Below are 21,956 nucleotides of genomic sequence, written 5' to 3' on the forward strand. Positions count from 1 at the left end.
CAGCAGTACACATAACATAAAATGAGAACAATAGAAAGCAAGTCAGGGAGTTTCATGTCCCGAACCATGACTCCTGTTCTAGGAAAGCATTCTGCTATACAGGCAGGAGAAGAATGAAGTGTTACACACAGATAATTACTGTTTGATCCCCAAACTGCACAAGTAAAATACAGTTTAATTATAGATGAAATAAGCCTTCAGTATAAATGAAAGCATAAAGATGACATTTTATTTCCTGAACTGCCAGAAGTTCAGCACTCTGACAAATACCAAAAAACACTGGGAAATGAGTGACTGAACCTCCCCCTTCTGTCTGCTCTTAATGCAGCAAAATATAAACTACAGTATCAATTTGATCTTAAGCTAGTCAGCCAACAGGAAGTGAAAATGCCTGTCACAGAGCACTAACATCATTACCTTGACAAAAGCTACTCCACTGGGTGACACTGTGATATCATGCCTGATCTGGTAAAGTAAGTCAGGAGGTACTCTGAGAGATGTACAGCCAAATTTGAATGCATCATATCTGATAAAGAGAAAAAATAAATATGAAGACAATTCATTCATTTACAGCCTGATCAAACAAAAGCATCAACTTACATTAAAATGCTGATAATGCCAGCAAGGATAGAATCACAATTATAATCTCAGGTATAAACAAACATATTACAATTTAAAATTTCTTAGCTACATGCAAAAGGCTCTAGGAAGAAAGTAGTAATAAATGGCTAAATTCCAATAAATGTGTAATTTATCAATTCTGTTCTGCATTAATGCATTATTTCCAAATGCTGAGTTAGTAGAGGCACATACTCATACTGTAATCCCCTATGGAAACCATGAATGCTTACCAAGTAACACATTGCATATATTTTTCTTACAAATCAGAATTTCAAATCAAAAACTTGAAAACCTGATAGTGACACCTAGCAATCATCGCATGCATCTTCCCATTCTTCCAAATACTATTTTATAGAGGTAATTATAATGAGCAATGAGATTTTTTTCCAATTAACAGAATTACTGTTAAGCTCAGTAAGAGATGCTACACAGAATAACTCATTGTATCTTTTCGTTTTGAATAGTTAAGACCAGAGTGAACTACAACTGTTAAAAGAGAACAACAACAATTTATCAACATACAGCAGAATAATACTAGTCCAGTTTTGAAAATAGGTAGTGGATTTATCTAACATTTTAACTTATTCTGAAGCAATATTGAAAACCAGCATCACCATAATAATGGAACAGGTGTACACACATGCACATACAGAGTTAATCCTTTTTTAAACAGAACAGAGTCTAATTCTGCATTTAATTTAAAAATACATATTGATGTGTATATTTATATGTGTTTGTCTGTGTATACACACATGCACATAGGGTAGATCTTTATCATCTCTATTGTGTAACAGAAAATGGTGCTATTCATACACGCCCATTGTTTCCAATGACAACCAAGGGTTCTCAGTAGCTTAGAAAATATGCTAAAGTCTCTATGGAATCAAAGTTTGAGAGAAAAGAATAACAACTTACTTTCCTAGGTTTTCAACATGTCCCAGGCAGGTTGAAAAACAGTAGTTGTATGCTATCACAATGGAAGGATACAATGACTGGAAATCTAATACAAGAACAGCATTGCTGTAGAAGCGGGATTCTGGCTCCATTATTAAGGGAACACATTGCAGGGCTTTCATTTGAGCTCGCTGCTGGACACTGGGTGTCACAGCAATATAATTCATTGGCTTTGCAACACGCAGCATCATAGACTCCACACGATACTGCAAAACAGTTTGGATATAATAATTATAATTTAAAAAATAAAGAATAAACATGGGTGTATTAAAACTGTGTAAATACACACTTACATTTCCTGAATTTAAAGTACAGACAACTAGTTTTCCAAAATAAATAGCCATACTCTTACTTTTAATGTATATTTTCTATCACATATAGTGGAACTTTTCCATGTGTTTCCCCATCGTTTAGCCCTAGTCATTGAAAATCAAGTACTTCTAATTTTTATCTATGGAAAAAAACAACATCCAGCTCAGGTTAAAAAAATAAACATCCAACAGGCTGCAACAATATATATGGATGGCCGTGCTACAGCCAGTGAACAAGCATTTGCTAAGCTGTATTTTTATTAGATTTGCAAACATTGAAGAAAAAGTGTAATACGCAGTTGACGAACATTTTCTGTAAGGATCTGCACAGCAATTTTATTTCAACATTTGGGAAAACAGAGAAATGACATGCAAGTTGTGTAAGTTGATAATTGTGCCTCCGAGCTTTTGACCATGAGAAGTAACTAGAATGTACTTGGCAGCAAGAGAACCAAGGGAAGAATCTAAGCCGGCCCATTTCAAAAGTCTGCTGCTTTGCACTGGGCATCATGCTTTCTCCCTGATGATGCCACAAGTTGTACAGGAAGCATAAAATAACAAGAAGTTTAAGAACTTTCAGCTTGTTCAAGACACCACAAAATGTCATCTGTGGAGGTAGCAAGATGAGAAAAAAACAGCACTTACAGCCAGGCATTCACTGTGTCCATTCACAGTTAAAAACAGAATAGGTGAAAATTACATACATGGGTGGCAAAGGACTGAAAATCCAAAAATACCAAAGAACAATCCTATATAATCCTAAGATCCTGTGCTTTGTCAGCAACTAAATCAATATTCAAAAGCCCTCTGCTTGACACACTACATATTCAGTCATTGTACTGAATGGGTTAGGTATAATTTCTTTAACTGTGATGTTATAAATGAACTTACACAACCAACAGCTTTAACAAGACCCTGGCATCTTACGAACAGGTTGAGGTTTGAAAGTGTAGCTATGCTGCTGCAAAAGCTGCTGCTGCCTTGCACTAACTGCACACTAATTTGTGTCCAGTGCTCAGATGTGTGATGAGGTGGTCAGGGACTGGATCTGGCAAGAGCTAGTTTTTTTGGGTTGTTTTTCTTTCTTTTTTTTTTTCTTTCTTCTTTTTCTCCTAGTTTTTAGCAAGTTCTTCAAGCATCTGACTAATAATCTGTATGCCTATGACCATCTCCTGTTAGATTTGTTTAGTCTACTAGGGTATATTCAAGATAGCTTAATAAAATAAAAGAAAAAATAACTTAAAATATCTGAAATCTGTTCTTAGTACTATTCCATTTTAACATCTTTTTCAGCTGAGGAGAAAAGAAATATCTTCATAAAAGGTAGTGGTGATTCTTCTGAGTAAAAAGAATAATTATGTGAGGTGACTGGGAATTGTTGCAACTGCCATTTTTGTGATCTAGAAAGTTTCAATGGAAACAAAATATACGTGCACAGAAGGAAAGAGAAAAGAACAGTCAGGATAGAAAGTGCAGCATGTTTCTGCTGCTCACTCCCACTCACAGCCATTTGAGAAAATGACAGGCAGAACAGTCTTTGTGGGCTGCAATCAAGACAGTTTAAGCATATCTATGCTGGCAGTAAGCCAGTTCCACCCTCCCTGTCCCTAACTGTGCATTTCTCTTCCCTTGCTCCAACAGCGGTACTTCTCTGATAACATGGTAAACCAGATCAGGGAGCTAAGCTGGCAAATACCTATTGAATGCCACCACGGTTCTGCTGACAGTGCTGTCCCTGCTCCCTGCCTCCCCCCTCCCCCCGCTTGCCCCCCCAAATATAGGGCCAATACCAGCAAAACTGACAAGAACCTGCACTGGGTCAAGAGATTACACGGGCAACTGCAGCCAAAGGAAAAAAGGTGGCAACATTTTTAAATTGGGTTGAATCCTTAAGGAACTGCAGCTTCAGACACTCCCATTTCTGGCTTAAGACAATGCTGGTCTGTTTAGGACATTATTTTTTAAGTTGTCTTTTTGTCCACAGGAGTTGGCAAAATAATCAATCCTGGTCAGCTCAGCTACATGTCTATTAAAACAGAAAGCAGAAAGATGGTAGGAAAGAATTATGGTAGGAAAGAAGACGACAACAGAAGAGCAGACGTGAGCGGGAGTAGTTGTCTCTCGTTTCAGGTGCTGTTCAGGCCTCAGGTGAAGCCACGAAAACAGTCTGGTTAGCCTACTCAGAACCTGGGCAAGGAAAGCCTTTGGTACAACTGCAGACTGCTGGGGTCTCAAAGAAAGAGTAGCATAAATCTCACTCTGTCCTGCTCCCTTTCCCTCTGATGCTAGTACCAAAATAACAGAACTACACACAACTTGCATGACACATGTACTTAATAAAGCCAGAACCCTTCTTGTCTTATCATCAAATCTCACCTAAAGGTCTGCTTCACAGGAAATGTGACTTAGAATACATTCAATGCAGCTTTGTCTATCCTGCAAGAAAATAATCTCGTCTTTCTAAAACATGCTCAATTATATTTCTTAATGTTTTAAAAAACATTCATTTTCACTCATCTAAGTGTGAAAAATACCAGCTCAAAGGGAAAACTTAGTGCTCCCAAAGTCTGTAGAAGAGACTCACTGGCACAATTACTGGGCACTCTATTTTTAACAGCCATTTTTAATCTCCGAGACTAACCATTCAATCCATTATTACTGCTTTTGAATTGCCTTTCTTTACGTTTCAATTTCATGTTATGCAAAACAGTCTTTTGTGATGTTACAAAAATACATATACTGACTGAAAAGATACTGAAGAACTAAAACATTTTCTAAAGACTATTTTGCTTTTGTGAAGCGTAAGGAAAACTAGATCTTACCTGGGAGCCTCTTGTTAATACATGTAAGAACTGAATGCCAAAAAGTCGCGCCATTTCACTTGTTCTGTCAATCAAATCCAGTTTGTCTAACAACTGGAGATTCCCACGGACCCGGCTAACATAATGATCAACCATTTTCCACCTGTGAAAGTGAACGCCTCATTATAAACAATCAGGAAAGTGCTGCTCTTTCTACTAAGAAAAATGTATTTTTTATGATAACTTGTTACAAACTAGCAAATAAAATTTCCCCTAGGGTATTTTCATACGGCTCTTTCAAAAATGTGGTGCACATAAACATACACTTACGGATTCGAAAGATATACACAGAATGTGTTACAGCAAACTACTGTTAAGGAATCTCTCAATGACATAATATATCTTGTTGTCCTTACTGCCCTAAAGGATTACTGAAACAGAAACTTGAGTTTCTTCATCTGTTTACATGTTTTTTTATAACCAAGTGGACTTTTGTGGAAACATCCTTCTATATTAAAAGAATACCTATCTCAGTTGAACATATATTTATAATTTCAGCATAAACCCAAATTTCCACATAGTTGAAAAGTACCGAACTTTTATAGAAATTATATGTATGTCACAAATGACGTTCAGCTCAGTACTCATTTTTATGAATTGTTCATATCACACAATACCAGATCACTCCAAGGAAGAATGAAGCCCAGTGTGATACGTTCATATAAAGGTATTTTTACGCAGCTATAATTACTGTCTTAACATCTTGCACACTGTTTTGTACTATTTTTAAGCCTAGCTTGGTTGACATGCACTGTGAAGTAAAACAGAAACCTCACAGTTCATTAAAAGTCCTTCTGATTAATAGTATATACAAAAGAAAGATGTTACAGAACATCAAAATAGTACATCTATTCAGATATGTCGAAACTGTAACTGAAAATATTTTGGTTTTGTGTAAACAGAAAAACACACAAAGATGAAATATTGAGGGTATAACTACAGAACAGAACATAGCAGAACAGCAGAGTAAATAAGCTCATGTTGTTACATATAGACTGTTCTAGTACCTGAGCTAAATTGATTATTTCTTCCTACGCTGACTTTAGCTCATACCTATCCAATATTAAGAATCTGGCCTTAAAAAGAACAAACAAAATGGATTAATAGATCATTACCTGTAGACATCTGCCTTATTATCAAACCAATCAGACAAAACTCGGAAAGTAAATAAAGGAAAACGTTGATGAAGAACATGAAAGCCCACGTTTTCAAAAGTGTAATTCATTAGATTCACCTAGAAAAACACAGAGTATATGTTAACATGCATGATGTCTCTCATAGTCAAAGAAATGTCTACTTTTTGAAAACTGTAACAACTAGACTTACTAACTTTTTATTAGTATTCTTTGCTAAAAAGGTAAACATTTATACTTAGAAGTCCCTTACTATTTACAAGTCAGGAAAGAATATCCCTCATCAATTGAAAAGAATATGCAGAATTAAGTAGATCACAAAGATCAGGTCTGAATTTGGCCAGAACAAGATTTGTAAAGACTGAACCATTTGAGTATTAAATGTAAGCTCATAAACACCAAAACAATGAGTAAGTCTGACACCTTAAAATAAGTTCAAGTATTTAATTTAGTAAAAGCACCATACTAGACAAATTGCTAAAACAGGTAAGTTGTTCTCAAAACCCACAAAGAAGTGAAAAGAAATATCATTAAGAAACATTACTGAAAGATAAGGGCTTCAGTATTTTACATTTTAGTGATATGCAAAATCCATTCTCACAAAGTGGCAGACTGCTCTGTTTGAAAAGGTGTACAAATAAAGAACAAAAAGTTACATAAATTACATGAAATTTTCAACAAAGTCTACAATAATTAAAAAACCCCTGTAAGTCAAATACATTAACCTTTTAAAAACTTTACCTCATGTCTCATCATTCTCCAAATATTTAAGATAATTCGCCCAACAATATTTATTTCACTCATTGTATCCGATCCATATTCATCCAGCTCAGCTGCAAATCTGTTCTCTTTCTTTTCATCTAAAGACATTGAAAGATAATATATTTAGACAAGTTATAGGACATCAAGACCAGATCAAGCTATCCCTCTTCCAATTTGAGCTCTCTAGAAAAGTAAGAATTCATAAAGACTGTTACTGATTGCACAAGATTATTTATTTACCAGTCTTCCACACAATCTCTAAATAAAACTCCCCCAGGTTTTTCTGCTCTTGCACATCCCTCTGAAGAGAACTCTTACTTCGGTTTCATTGAAATGGTGTCCATGGCAATATATTCTCCATAGTGAATATATTGGTTAAGCAATGCTGAATGTTACTAGAGAGCTAGCTGCATGCGCACTAGTGCACAACATAAAAGTGATTTCTGCCCTAAAGAGTTTATAACTCAAGGCTTTACTTGTAGTGATCTTACACAGTTGGAACCAGGTAATGGGAGAGAAAACTCAGCGCCTTTTCATACAGTAAAAGCCAACCCACCGCAGTGGGAGCAGGTAGACATGAGTTCTGGATAGCACGAACGGAGAGAGAAGGAAATAGGAAGGAACAAATGCAGAGGCAGACGCAGCACTCTGAATCTTTCTGCAAGACCGGTGACTACAGTACAGGAAAGATACTCTCTTTTGCCATCCTTGGGTTTTTTCATGCTTTGAAATACTACAATACAAGAGAAGACAGTCTTTTTGGTACACTTTTCTTGAAACTGTCTTTTTTCCAGTCAACCTAAGGCTACAGTTTTGGTATTCTTTCCTGAGTTTACATATGTACAACACAAGTTAAAATTCAATATGAAAACACACTGTATTATTTGATCCTCCAGTCTTGTTCCTTCTTATTAGTTTAATGGAAGAGAAAGCACTTTGAGGCAATTTTCCTACAATTCTAAATCCATACCCATTTTTCAACTGTTGGTTGTGTACTCTGCCACTATTCATTTATCAGATAACCCTGTACAGTACCCTATTAATAAAAACCAGAACGTTTTGGACAGAGTGTATAGAAGTGTGGATACATAATGCTTTGCAATAATGATCAGAACTTGGCAATTAGTTCCCCAGACAGCCATGAAGCACATTTACCCTTGAAGACAGAAGTAAAAATTGCCTGATATTCTGCAGAACTGCTGTGAAACAACATAATACAGACTAACTTCACATGTTGATCTTTCAAATGTGTGTATCAGTCAAAATATGGTTAAGAAAGCCTATTTGTCATTTCCTGACCTTATCAATAAATCACAGAGCCTTGACAAAATTTAGCAGACCTTTCATACACTTTATCAAAATGCATACCATTTTTTAGCCTCCTTATTGTTTCAGATTTTTAAGGAGGAAAAATAGCAGTTTCTCTTTTCACACTTGGGTGGAAAAAAGCCCCACAAGCAGCAACATTTTTTCTTCTGCTCTTTTACATTTCCACATGCTGGATCTCCTGCGAAAGTGAGGGACCTACTTTTTTTTTTTTTTTTTTCCCCCCCCCATTTTTGTTTTTTATTAGAAGGAGAAACTATCCGTTAGCTCTACCTTCTGCAGTGTCATCCTAGTTCTCTCATGACTTGTTTAGGAGATTCCCTATGTTTCTTAAGTTTGCTTCATGTCTTGCTGGTAAAGACAGGCAACAAAGTATAATGCAGTCACAAAAGAGACCCACTGCCCCGATGAACAAGGGACTCTGCATGTGATGAGCATCACAAAACCCCATAGTGCTCCACAACTGGTGTGGGGAATATATCACTAGAACCACGTGAGCGTCTTTGGAAACAAAGTTGTTAAGAAGCAGAACTGGACATTCTTCCTATCTTTCCAGTGCATAAGACGAAATAAAAAGAAGTTTCCTCATCCTCTGTTACCCACTCCCTAACACTGAGCTGTGATGCAAAGGAGGAAACAGGAGGCCACAGTGCACACACAAAAAAATGCCACTACGCACAGGCACAGTACTCACTTCTCTTGTGGTGTGTCCTAATGACTTATGAATAGTTCACTTGTAAATGGCAGAGGCAGCACCAGACTCAGCCAATAAAGCAAAACCAGAGAGAAGTCCAGCTTTCTTTTTGTTAAGTTGAAATCACAGGAAAGGGAAGGAAAAGTACCTTCCATCTTTATTTCAATAGGAGGAAAGAGGAGCATACTGCTTGAAGGAGCACTTCCTGTTCTGAAAATACAGCATGTGAAGAAGGGAGGGAAATATGAAGCATAGGGGTTGGAAAAGCAAGAGGAACATAGATGGGGTCAAAACCATGGACAAGGAGGCCACAAAGCAACAGAGAACACAACACTTGTACGTTTATGGCCATGCATGCAAGCCCACACTTATGGCATGACATTTTTGGGAGGAGCTCATCAGTGTGAACATTTCCTTGTCTTTCTCCTGCAGTTCAGTCAAAAAAAGAATAATTACTTACCTTACAAAAACACTAGTTCTTAGAAACATTTTAAGTGTTATGTATTCCAATTCTGGGTGTGCATCCATCACCTGGCACAAGAACATCTGTATTATGAATATCAGTGCTGTGGAAATCATGCCTATGTCCTGCATGCCCACTCAAACTTTATGTCCAAAGATGTTAAGGACTACAACCCTAGTTTCCTTCACTAGAACTGAAGCCATGTTGTGTGGGACATCATAGTTGTAGGGAAGGAATACTGGAAATACATAGGGACATCACTATTAAGAACCATACAGTTCCCAGAGAAGTAACCTTTCTTCTTTGAGGAACTATTCATGCATATCCCAATTCCAGTAACTTGAACAACAGCTTATGTCATGAAGATGGGTACTATCGAGAGCTTTGCTGATGTAAATGTTGATTCTGCATCAACTACAGTGCAGACATAGCTGTCCTGCAAGACGAGAGCTGTGTCTCAGCCTTTGAGAACAAAAGCAGAGACACATTAGTTACCTGTCCCAAACTGAAGAGATTGTTCAGCCATACTTCCACAGTAGAGGAGTAAACTTTTGTGATCTTTGGAGGTTTAAGAAACCTTTGACTGCAAGACTTGCCATTCCTCTTACCAAAGACATTGCAAATCTTGAGGTGTAAGGGGTCAGGAGTTTTTCTGAACACCCTTCAATACCTCTGAAGACTGTACCCAGAGGCATTATTATTGCAACCAGTGTATCATCTCAAATTGAGCCATCAGGGGAATTTAATAACAAGGTTCACGCAATCAGTAATTATTCCTGAAGAAAAAAATTGAGACCTTTGTGCTGAAGAAGAAAACTTGTGACCTTTGATGGCCAATTCATATTTAAACTGTCATGTGTTCCTGTTTTCATATATTAAGTATTTAAAAATTCACCAAGGTCCAGCTGCCAACAACTTTCAACTGAAGATGCAAATTTGTTCTTATGCTTTCTTGTCCCTGGGAGGTCCCTATAACTCAGACCTTTTCTAAACAGATCACAGGTATCAAAAGCATCAAAAGATTTTGAAGGCATCAAGAGTGCACAAATATTCAAACCTCAAGGAAGGAGTATGTGAACATAGCTCTTCTAAAACATCATGTTCTCCTGGCCAGGCACACAGGATGCCAACAGAAAAGATGGTATTGCTATGCTGGGTAAGCCCAAAGACGCAACGAGCACAGTATCGTGTTCTATCAAGTACCCAAAAGCAGATGCTTCAAGAACAGGGGAAGCAGCTATTGATAATCTCTCTAGAACTCTCCCAGCTTCTAACCGTTCGCAGCTTCCTGGGCCAGACATTATTTTCACATCTATAATAGTTCCCAATGGATTTTTTTTCCCAAGAATTTATCTCCTCTGAAAGTAACATACGCTTTAAGCATTTGTACTACCTTGTGGCAAGGAACTCAACAGTTCAACAACCCAGGGGTGAAAAATGAACTCCTATTCTGTAGTTGTCATTTGCTAGCTTCATTTGATAATTTCTGGTTCTTGCACTGGAAAAGACCATGAACAGCCAATCCATATTTCCCTTTATATCCCTCAATATTTCATAGGCTTTTACCTTCCTTACCCAGTTTTGTCTCTTCTGGAATCCTAACTTACTAAATTATTAGACACATTTGGATTACCCTTCTCATCTTTACCAGTTCTCCTGTATCCATTTTGAGGGGGGAAAGCTTATGAAGAGGCTAGAATCACAGTATTTGAGGTGCAAGCACACTACAGATTTTGACATTTACATTCATTGTTCTATATTTTCCTTGCTCCATAATTCCTAATATTTCATTTACTTTTTCAACCATTACAGGGTAACAGGATCAAGTTTTTAATAGGACAATCACAGGAAAGCACTTCTTATTTCATGGCTATTTAGTTTCTGTACAGATCTTTGGCAAGAGCCCTGACAAAAGCAGCTTTTTCAATTGTTTTGATTTTTAAAATCCTATCTCCCTCATCCACATCTTCTTGATGACTGCAAAGAGCTACAACAGATTTTTGAGACAGTTTTTAATTTTACAAAGTCATCTTGACTCTTCTCAGGTGCAACACATTTATTTAGCTGTTCACTAACTGCATTCTTCAGAATGACAGCTTCTATTGATTGCCTAAGTTTAGACACTAAGCTTACCACTCTCCTGGAAAACTTTCCCCAGGTTTTCAAGCAAAAAAACGAAACAGGTCTTTTTCTGAACGTTGGAGGAAAGCATCAGCACTTGGACCAGTAAAACTTGCCCACCATACAAGAATGGCTATTGAAAGTAAGGATTTTATTACAGAGGTGCTGACCAAGATGAGTGCTGCTCAGGAGCATCTTTATGTCCTTGTATCCCAGTCAGATAAACCACAAATGATGATTATGGTAGGTACCCTGAACGACATACATATGACTGAAGCCAAGGAGAAACCAGAGAAAGTTTGGTAGCAGAAGCACCTCCAAGAACTGAAAACTTAACACACACGACAACTGAAAATGAGTCTAGGTTCATGGATACAGGACACACCCAGAAGTGGAATACACAAGGAATTTAAAAATTCAGAAAACACTGAAAACCAGAATCTCATTGGTATTTCAAATTTTTTTTTGTGTGTGTGTGATTATACCTATAACAACACAACAGCAACAACAAAAAAAGAGGTCCATCTGAAGAAATACTCTGCATTTATTTTTTTAATTTATTCATAGACTTCAACTTGTTTCTATTGGAACTGAACTGAAACCCTATACAATAACTTACCTGGCACACGAGAAATCATCTGGCATAAATCAACATTTAGTGCAGCAGCCCTCTGTAAGAGATAACCCCAGGAATGCATCTGGACTTCATAGCCTAACAAAATGTCTGGGTCATATCTAGAGAGGGGGGGGGAAAAGGAGAATGAGCTTCATATTATTTAAGAAAATATTTTCCATGAACAGAGTATGAACAGGATTACATGCTAATCATGTTGATTTTAAAAAAGAGGCAGCCACAATGGGTTTGTTTCTATGAAAGCCGCATCTGGACTAGGAAACAATATTTAAAATAGACAATATTTTAGGATTTTCAATAACATTCAACTGAAAAATTTTTTTAGAAGGCTTTTTTTTTTTAAACATACTTCTATTATTTCAGTCTTTACAAATAAAGAACAAAACCTAGGTCTAATCAGGTTTTATCAATGGAACCAGTCTGTATCGAGCATAAGCTGAAACCTAGCTACCCACACAAGACAGATGTGCAATGAAATATAGTCCTGTCCTCAAACTTTGTTGTACTATTTTCCTTTATGAAACTGAATAGAATTTGCTACTAGGCTACTTGAATGTTTTGCAAATAATGATGCTTCATGTGCACTGGAGTGTACTTGTAATAATGAGAAGACACTTCTGGTCCTAAATGGTGACTCTTTATCGGAAAAGTTACAATTTGCAGTTGAGAGCTGTCAAAACTGAAACATGCAGAAAAGCAACTGTATCTACCAGCTCTATTTACATACCTCTTCCTTTAAGATAACCTTCTTTCTATAAGATACACAAGAAAAACTCATTTTATGCTGTATCTCATGCCAGGTAGAAAATTTGACTGGCTCAGGTATGACAAAAAGAAAAGTCAGAACTGTCTTCTGACACAGTCACTGTCCATCTTCCAATCAGGCTCAGAAAAGAGTTGACTAGACAGAAGGACAAACAAGGTGGCTTCAAAGTCAAAGCACAGGTAGGAATTAGCTTGGAGGAGTCTGTATCACCTACCTTTTGAGTAAGCACTATTAAAACCAGAAGTTATGATCTGATGACTTGTTGAAGGGCCAAAGAATTATTTTCTTTGGCTGGGCAGAAGGAGACTGGCCAAAGTAACATCAGAAATGTTACTTTTATAGCAAAAAAAAAAAAAAAAGAAGCTTCATGGGGAAGAGCAGCTGCTTCTTTCAACGCAGTTCAGTCAGGGGGTTTTGAGTTCCAGCAGGCAGCATTCAATACAACTGAATGACAAAGGGGCAGCTATCAGGAGGTAGAGGACCGGACGATAAGCTGAGGGTCCTGTACCACAGTCTGTGCCCAACCCCACAACAAGATGGAGGCTTGTAGACCTTAGTTTATGGGAGCGGTAGGCAGAGATCTTGGCTTATGAACAGGAACTCTGTACTTTTTGCACCCTTAAACACATCAGAAAATGCCAACATTTCCTGACTGTTGGATATAGGAGAATACCCTTTCCCTGAATCCTAAGTTAAAGCTGCATCACAGATATTACAAATGAAGCTTCAGACTTTATTGTGAAAGTGTCTTCCTTGCTTGTACGTCCCAGCCAAAGGCAGATGACAACTCACTTTGAAATAACTAACTACTCTGAGAATAGCTCCAGAAAAGAGCTTCTCCACACTTCTGCCACAGACACTAACTTTTTGTGAAAAATAAAAGGAAAAGTGTTTGAATATTCTTACTCAGCACAGCTATCTCTTTATTACACTTTGGGCTTTTGCACCAGCCAGCAAAAGTTGCAAAAATCCCTTTTACCACCTACTTCTACCTGTGAAGGAATGGTTTTGATACCATTTTTGGCTAAAGCAGAAGATTCTGAAGTTAAGTTTTTGACTTCTAGCAATCTAGAGAAAGTAAAAGATCTAGCATTTTGCATTTAGGGGGTATTTTGCTATCTGCTGTTAATGTCAAACAAATGATTCTTTGTTTTTGGAGACAGAAAATGATCATCAGGAGTGGAAGTAGTAAATTTACCTATTTTGGAAGCCTATTCTACCAGTGGTACAAATCCAAAGCTACTTGGAACAATTTATGGACAAATGAATGAAGCTAGCCTGCAGTTCCTTCCAGCAGTGGAATCAGTGTCAAAAAGAGTTATGACCACTTGCTGGCCCGCACAACATACAATGATTGCCAATTGAGGTGCCAAAATTATGAATAGCTCCATCTAAGCTTTGAAATAGAAAGGAATTATGTAATGGTTTATACAGTCATAGAATAAATGTTAAAAAAATTAACATATTTTCACATTAATTCTTGCAGCAACACTATCCTGGTCCTAGCATATTGCAAAACACTACTGGTTATTTAAAATGAAGGAAGTAGTCATTTATGTTCGTATTTGAAAACTGGTTTCACATAATTCAAAATGGAAAATACTCGTAGATTTTATGCAGGGCAAGACATTATGCAGATGGGTTCCATGATAGATGCAAACGTGAATGAGAAACTTGTGAAGAACTGTTTATGTTGTACATAAAACAGTATTCATTATGCCAGGAATTTGCTTGCTCTTCTAAGCCTGTTCTGAACAGAAACAAGCATACTGTTTAGAAGCAGCAAGTTGCCATAGCTATATTAGCAGCTACCACCTGTGATGAAGGACAGTTGCTTTGGGTTCTTCCTTGCTTAAGTAGTGCATTACTTCTCTCACTTCCTACTTAACCAAATTTTAGTGGGCTATTACATTACAACTGCAAATACTCCTATTTGTATTGCAACTGAATACAACATTTCGTCAATTCTTGAGTTAATCTTCCTATTCTCTTTTAAGCTAATTAATAAAATGACCTCTGTAAACCATCTGCATATAAATGCAAGAATTGTTTCTCTAGTATCCTTCAGATGGGAAGATATTTTATAGGACAAGACATAAAACCACTTTAGTTTATCATGTTTTCAGATATATGCATTTTCTTACATAAATACATCGTCTCTAACTTAAGTATTACATATTTTTCCAACCTACATGTGAATTTACATAAAATTTTGTTAAATTTACCACCCAAAAGATTAAAAAAAATAAAAATAAATCAATGTGCTAGTTTTGAACTCAGTCTTGCTTGTACAGGCTATTAGGGATTGCCTGTAATGGCACATTACTGAGTCACAGGGTATTACTTTACAGTGCATTACTTACTCTGCTTTTCCTTCCCAACTAGCCACTGCACATTCATTAAGGGGAGGGCCTCATTTCAACTAATTTTGGCATCTCAAGTTTTCTAAGCTGGTTTCTTTATTGTCATTGAAGACAAAAGGCCTCCTTGGGTGAACTATTCCTTATATTTCAGCCACCTCTTGCAGAATGAGATCCTATTCTTTGTTTAATGTACATGGTGACGAGGCTAGCTACTTAGACACTGACAATGAAGTATAGAAGTCTAAGTTTCAGTCAGATGATTCATACAAAGCTATCTACATGGAAAATCAAGGTAGAGTAGCTAGTAAATGATGAATTCAAACCCTACTGTAAATTCCCTGTAAACACAGTCTCTTAGTCTCAGTTTCCCATATTTAAAACTTGGATCCAAGTGGTATCCTTCTGAAAGCATAAAAACCAATAAACACGCTACCAGCAATTGAATTCCTCAGATACTGCAGTAAGTTACACATACATCTATTTTGTATGTATATCTGTATGCATTCACAATGTATATGCACAAAGGACTATAATTAGTATTAACAAATTTATGGATGCTTAGGTATTTCCTTAACTTCATAATCAAAACAAGTTTTGCTTAAGTGTATCCCTGAATTATCTTTGAAGGAAAAAACAAAGTAAGATTAAATTCAAGTATAACTCCTTTCTACTGAACAGCACTTGGGACCCCAAACTCCTGCACTGCAGTACGCATAAGGTATACCTTATGCAACAGGTTTAACAGACCTATCAGATTTCTTGCACCCAACATAAGGCTCCGCTGTTTCTTGCTGTTTATTTCCTTGCTGATCAACTCCTTCTCAATTTATGCAGCAGAAGTGCCCCCTCCTGCAGCCCAATCCCATGTACCAGCTGTACCAATGGATCAGTGTGTCATTTGTTGAGGCCCCCTGTGGTATTCTTTTTGCTGTTAAAAAAGAGACGCCTGGAGCTAAAAGAAGACGTTATCCCAAATGGGAAAACGAACAGGTAAACCCAAGGTTTAGCTGATGTAAGCTAGACAGAAGTCTGTCTCTGTCTCACGTTCTCTCTCCCCTTTTCATGTGGTACGACAAAGACGACAGGCTGTGAGCTAAGGAGAGGACAAGTTTTATATTTTTCATCCTCCCTTCTCACAATTTTTACAGTATACTATCCAGCTGGTCTTCATCATCAGTTTAAGCTGTTTTATTAAAAGAAATTGTAATGAGACCAGCTTTTACACCTGCAAGAAACTAGTAAGTTGTAATACTGATATTTGAAAGCTGCTGGCTAGGACTAACACAACAGGAATAAGAGGTGTGCCTGCCAACATAGTGCTCTTTTGTTAAAAGGATGGGCACTGATACTGCTTTGCATGCTGTTGCCAGTCTCTCTGCAAAGATGAAAAGCAGCATTTATACTGGCAGGATTTAAAGACGACAGCATTAGCATTCAACTCATACATGCTGCAGAGAGAAGAAATGCGATTATTTTCCTTTCTAGCTAAGTCATATGGGCTGTTATGTCATCTTTTCCTCTTTCTAATTTGATAATTTCGTGAATGAACACTGAAGCCCCCAGTTATGCCTTCCCTTCTATTATGTGTCTGGTTTTCCTCACTGCTAATTTTCTTCCAGCTAAAATTAAGAGAAAAAGGGGGAAAAAAATTTAGGCCAGACCCACGATACAGACAAAAGCAGTAATTGTGCATGGCAGCAGAACACTCGGTGACTCAAATACATAACTGAAATATCTGAAAACATTTTGCCAGTTTGCTTTGGACAATAGAAATCCATAAAGTTGATACAGGACATTAAGTAGAGATTTCTACAGGAAAATGCCACAGAAGATGATACTAGCCTGGGAAAAGAATGTTAGATTAACACATCTCGATTTTAAAAAGAAAATGTTGCTAGAGCATTTGCAGAAGAACAAATATAATGCATTGTATCCAATACAAAAAACTGATTAGCATCATACTTCACAAGAAAAACATTATACAAAATATTTAAATGTTAAGTATTAACAACTACTTAATTTACAAATGTTTTATCCCCAAAATCTTTAAGAAAAATCTTGCAACTTTATATACTCTGTTTTTGTACTTTTATCAGAAACTACTTCCATTGGGACAAAGAGCTGTGTGTGGCTGCTGAGTCTCAAGTAGCAGTGAATCTACTACTTTTTTTCAAGCCTGTCCTGTTTCCACATCCTCTGTGTGTCACAGAGATGGGGACTGTGCATTCACACATGAATTCCCCAAATTTTCTTCCTCTCATGCCTGCAGGACCAGCCCTTTTCTGCTATCTGGTATCTGCATTTACAGAAGAGTGGCACAATTTGCCTTAAAAGTGTAGGAGAGGCCCAGACGTTTAATTTCTCTTTCATGGGAATCCACTGCTCCATCAGGCTTGGACATCTCTAGTTTTCTCGTGTTTTTTAAATCTCCAAGACAAATATTCTTGTAGCGTTCCCTTCCTCCTCCTCCTTAAACAGCCAGCTTTCCTGTGTTTTGTACTGACTGGTTTATGGAACTATGTGAATGTGTTTATTCTTTTTGCTGCCTTTAGGTTCAGACAGAGAGGTAGTTCTGTTTTACTTTTTCAAGCTGACAGTATCTTCCAATTTTTCTCCCAACTCATTGCAGCTGACACCTTATGATAAAGAGAAGGTCTATTCAAGAAGGCTGTTCAGGCACCGTGACAGAATCCTTTAGGACAGCAATATAGGTACAGGCTTCGTTTCAAGGAAAAAAAAAAATAAAAAAATTATTTCCCCTATGACAACTCTAAAGAGCCTACAACTTGGCTCTCTGTGCTTGCAGATCATCCACACTGGCTGCACAGGATGGGAAGGAGGTTGTTTCTCAGCTGCTTTATGCCAGTTTTGAGCTGAAGTCCTATTTTTTTGTTTAGAGCCAGAGGACAGCTTACCAAAGAAGGGAAAACTGGACCTACGTAGGTGAAGCTTCCTCTCAAACTCTAGGACGGTTGTCAGGGTACCAAGAACCACTTTAATTATGCTTTTCTTTGTTGCAAATCCATGTTGTTTATTCTTCCCTGCCTTCTCCAATTTCACCTCTATGGCTCTTCCTTTCAAACTGTTTCCTGCCTCTCAACTCTCAAGCAAGTCAGTATTTCAATACCTTGTAGAATTAAAGAGAATTCTCAAATTCCCTTTACAACGATGTGCTTTCTTTTAGCTGTTTCTACAAAGATTTCGGTACTCACACTCATAAGTACTCCCATTTCACAGCTGAATCACACTCAGTAATAATTTCCCAGAAATAAAGGTGCCTATTCCCCTCAATATTTGGACAAATCTGCTAGTTTTCAGCATAGACAAAATCATAGATCACAATTCCAGAGAAACAACCAGGTCTTCTTCTGGTCTACAGACCTCAAGTTGACTTATTTTCATTTGCCAACTACCCTGAGTTAATCAGAGACAACATCTACTAATTTCACAGAAGAACATTTAACCTGGTATTAACGGATGTCTAGGTGGAAACACATGTTAATCTTACTGTGGTCATTCAGATCTAGCACACGCTGAACAACTTCACAGTGAAGGTAAAACTGAATCCAACTTCAGCTCATCAATTCCAGTGAGCTTTCTGAAGCAATACTCATCTTCAGTGAACATGTAACAGAGGAACTTTAGCTCTGCTATAAAAAGTTAGATTTGGGAAACACTATTCAGTGACAAAAGGCTAGTGGTGCAGCCCAAGAATAAAACACCAGCAAGCATTAAAACCTCACTAATTTATTACTCTGCTTCAGCATCTGTGTCCCTCAATATCAGCCAGCACGTTATAAACACTATTTGCGTAGATATTCTGGGTCATTTGTTCAAATACAAAATGCTTGCGGATCTCTGATAGAAGAGACTGATGAACTAAGAGTATTGCAGGAAGTGATACATCTCCCAGAAATCACCTTTCCCTCATCTGTGTGCTAGGACAGTGGTCAAGAATTCTCTACTGTGCTCTTCTGGAGTTTATATCTATTGACAAGAAGTGACAGAATCAACCATTTCTTATTTTCAATAACCAGAATGGAATAGAAACAAAAGGCCTAAACAGAAGGCTTGAACTTGAAACAAATGAGTATGTTCCACAATTTCACACATATGAAATAAGAGCAAGAATTAGGCCAACTACTAAGAGAATGACTAGAAATGGGAACAAGAATTCTTCAATTGGACTGCACAAGACAATTCCTCCCTCAGCTGAGGTACCCTCTGTTCAGTGCACCAGCAAGTTGATAAAGTTTGTTCCTAGTATTGACAATTCAATCTACCAGTTGAATAGATATTCTGTCGTTCATTGTACCAGGAATCTGGAATTTCACTCTTCCACCCTTCCCTCCAACAGCCAAAGAGGCCAAGAACATGAACCAAAAGCAAGCTGCAGTCACACGCTGGGAATGCTATTTGGTCACAAGAACCTACTATCCTCTAGCTTGATGCATACATCAGTATATAAGATACTGATATGGCTCTCTGCTGATAAATTAAGGTGATTTTGAGTTTTGCTCCATGAACCCCAAGTGGTAATGCTTCTTAAACATGTCCTGATTGTTTTCTTTCTCTAACCAATCAGACTTACTATTAAGTGCACCTACCAGAACAATTAGAGTACCTAGCCTGTGCTGGAAAAAATAACACTAAAAACAGCAACAGAAGATTGTTTAAAAAAATAATTCCTGATGCTGAAAGTTTTCATTAAAGCTGCTTGCTTGTTCATTTCCTATTGAGGAAGATTTTTGCAGTCCACTACTTTTTAATCAAGTAGTTTTACCATACTTTTTCCTTCAGTTAAAGCTACTCTGGGCCTAGACACTTGTATTGTGCTTAAGAAATACAGAACATTTACTCCAGCAAAATTTCTTATTCTCTTTTGCCTAGGCTACAGAAAATAAAGGGAGAAAAGAGCAGCCATCCAGATGCAGTCCAAGTTTTAAAAACACATTTGTTGAGAGTTCAGCAGAAGTCTGATTCCTTAGGCGATATTGCATAGAGCGGGGAGGGAAGTAGACTAAGACGATGACAGCAGTCTGCCTCTCCACTGATAGATCAAATCTTTTATCTTCTAGGAACACAAGTTAACTAACTCAATCTTTGAAGATAAAGTTGTTGCATCAAAAAGGCATGCTAGCACAGTGTTGAAAGAGAAGATCTCTTAAGAAGAGATTTCTCAGTCAGCAACCTGGTGATTGGTACATTCCATCTTGAAGTACTACAAAAATTGCATGCTTTTTTTCATTCCGTAATGCCTTCAACATGTACGGATGTAGACTTCTTCTGTTCTTCAGTGATAAATATGTATTCTAACTGCTGAGTTCTCTCTCCCATACTCTTTATGTACTGTCACTTTTTAAACTTCCACACAGCTGGTGGAGATTTCTTCATCTATTGGCAGCTTCTCATTCTCAGTAATCTTCCTAAGTTTGATGGAGCACTAGATTTCCAAGAAAGAGAAAAATAAAATTATGTTCCTTACCTGAATTTTGTCTTCTCTGAACAGGGATCTGCTGCTCTGTCAGGACCCACCCTGTGTTGGTTGCATTCAGCAACTCTTTTTGTATTCTGGCTTCATGGGGTTGGTCAATGTCTTTCTCATCAGAGGTTTTCTGGTTGGAGAGAGAAAGAATTGCAAATGTACTCTGCCTAGTACACATTTTTCTCTTGTGCCTCTATTCCAGCAGGGTGACTCATAGTTTAAATCTGTTTATTTTTCCTTGCAATTTTACAGCTTTGCACCTCTGACAGTAGGACCTGGAGAGACGTCTGTGGTTCCACCCACTCACCAGCCGAGAAGGCTACCAAACAGACTTCCCAGCCTTGGTGGAGATGGGGAAAACCAGCAGTTTTCCAAGTCTGATGGAGCAGGGGATTTCCATTCAGAGAAGACAAAACTAATGAAGGAAACTGATTTTTCAACTACTGGTTATTTTAATCTGTCCATAGCAGTTTCAGTACCATGTAGGTTTTTTTTCTGTCTTGCCTCAAAGTCCCTAGAAGAATTCTTCCCATCTGAGGCGTTTTCTATAGCTCTCAGCACTGTTAATATCTATTCTGAGAGTTTCAGAGATGTGTAATGAATTTTGGGATTAACAGGAAAGGTTGTACATTAAAGAAGATTACTTATATGGCTGATTATTTTCAAGACTGTAACTCAGCTGCTTAAGAGGATCTGAATGTTCTTGCTGTCAGAGAAAAAGAAAAGCAAAAAGTATTTTTATTCGAAAGACCACCATGCTTGTCCACTCTAGAAATAAGCCTTTGAGGGAAACAACAACAAAAATCAGTATTTGAGAGACTGGCAAGGGTTGAAGGAACTAAAACTGCTGTACCAAGCCTGAAAAATAAAAGCAGAACGTACAGATATGCTACCTTTTTACAATATTCACTACTTCCTGGAAAAGAGTTCTTTCATCAGTAGCGTAACTGACTTCTAGTCCTGTAACTCCAGATCTTGTAAGCAAGGGGGCTTGGTCTCTGCTCCCTAGAAAATAAAGTAAAAAAATCATTACAATTTAGAAGGAATTCCATGACTTCAGTCAACAATATTGCTTTAGAATAAAACATACAACTGAAAAGAAGTATGGAACACAACCTTTTATCTTTAACACTAATTATTATCATAATTAATTCCATGGACTTATTTTATTCCTCTTGGTTGGAAAAGTCTGTTCTTTTCACTTTGTAAAATTCTACCATAGTAGTAATCTAGCACAAATTGTCAGATATAAATAAATTTGATTCAAGAGAAATTTCACCATTTTACATGTACAAGAGTCTAGCTATTAGAAAATTATTTTTGAATAAGAAATATTAAAGGACCATATGACAGCTCACACAGTGTTTTCATGCAAAATATCAATTTTAATTGCTAGCTTAGAGTAGTGCAAAATGCTTTGAAGAATGAAAATGTTACATAACATAGTATAGCTCTTTTTTCA

The 21,956-nt window shown here is 37.3% G+C and overlaps 1 protein-coding gene across 6 annotated transcripts in view; it reads right to left on the bottom strand.

The window, feature by feature from the left end:
• REV3L (REV3-like, polymerase (DNA directed), zeta, catalytic subunit) overlaps positions 1–21,956 on the bottom strand; it is an 84,185-nt gene that overhangs the window by 11,989 nt on the left and 50,240 nt on the right. For all 6 annotated transcript variants that reach the window (XR_774000.1, XM_010561664.1, XM_010561665.1 and 3 more), the window contains 7 exons: positions 21,388–21,499; positions 11,866–11,981; positions 6,622–6,740; positions 5,863–5,981; positions 4,709–4,850; positions 1,537–1,781; positions 418–526 (listed from right to left, as the gene is read on the bottom strand). Coding sequence is in view for 5 of the 6 variants with exons in the window: in XM_010561664.1 (XP_010559966.1) it covers positions 418–526; positions 1,537–1,781; positions 4,709–4,850; positions 5,863–5,981; positions 6,622–6,740; positions 11,866–11,981; positions 21,388–21,499 (962 nt within the window). In the remaining variant the exon portion in view is untranslated. The remainder of the gene's footprint in view (positions 1–417; positions 527–1,536; positions 1,782–4,708; positions 4,851–5,862; positions 5,982–6,621; positions 6,741–11,865; positions 11,982–21,387; positions 21,500–21,956) is intronic.

The sequence above is a fragment of the Haliaeetus leucocephalus genome, unplaced genomic scaffold (genome assembly GCF_000737465.1).
Source record: "Haliaeetus leucocephalus isolate CR32 unplaced genomic scaffold, Haliaeetus_leucocephalus-4.0 Scaffold149, whole genome shotgun sequence".
Classification (NCBI taxonomy): domain Eukaryota; kingdom Metazoa; phylum Chordata; class Aves; order Accipitriformes; family Accipitridae; genus Haliaeetus; species Haliaeetus leucocephalus.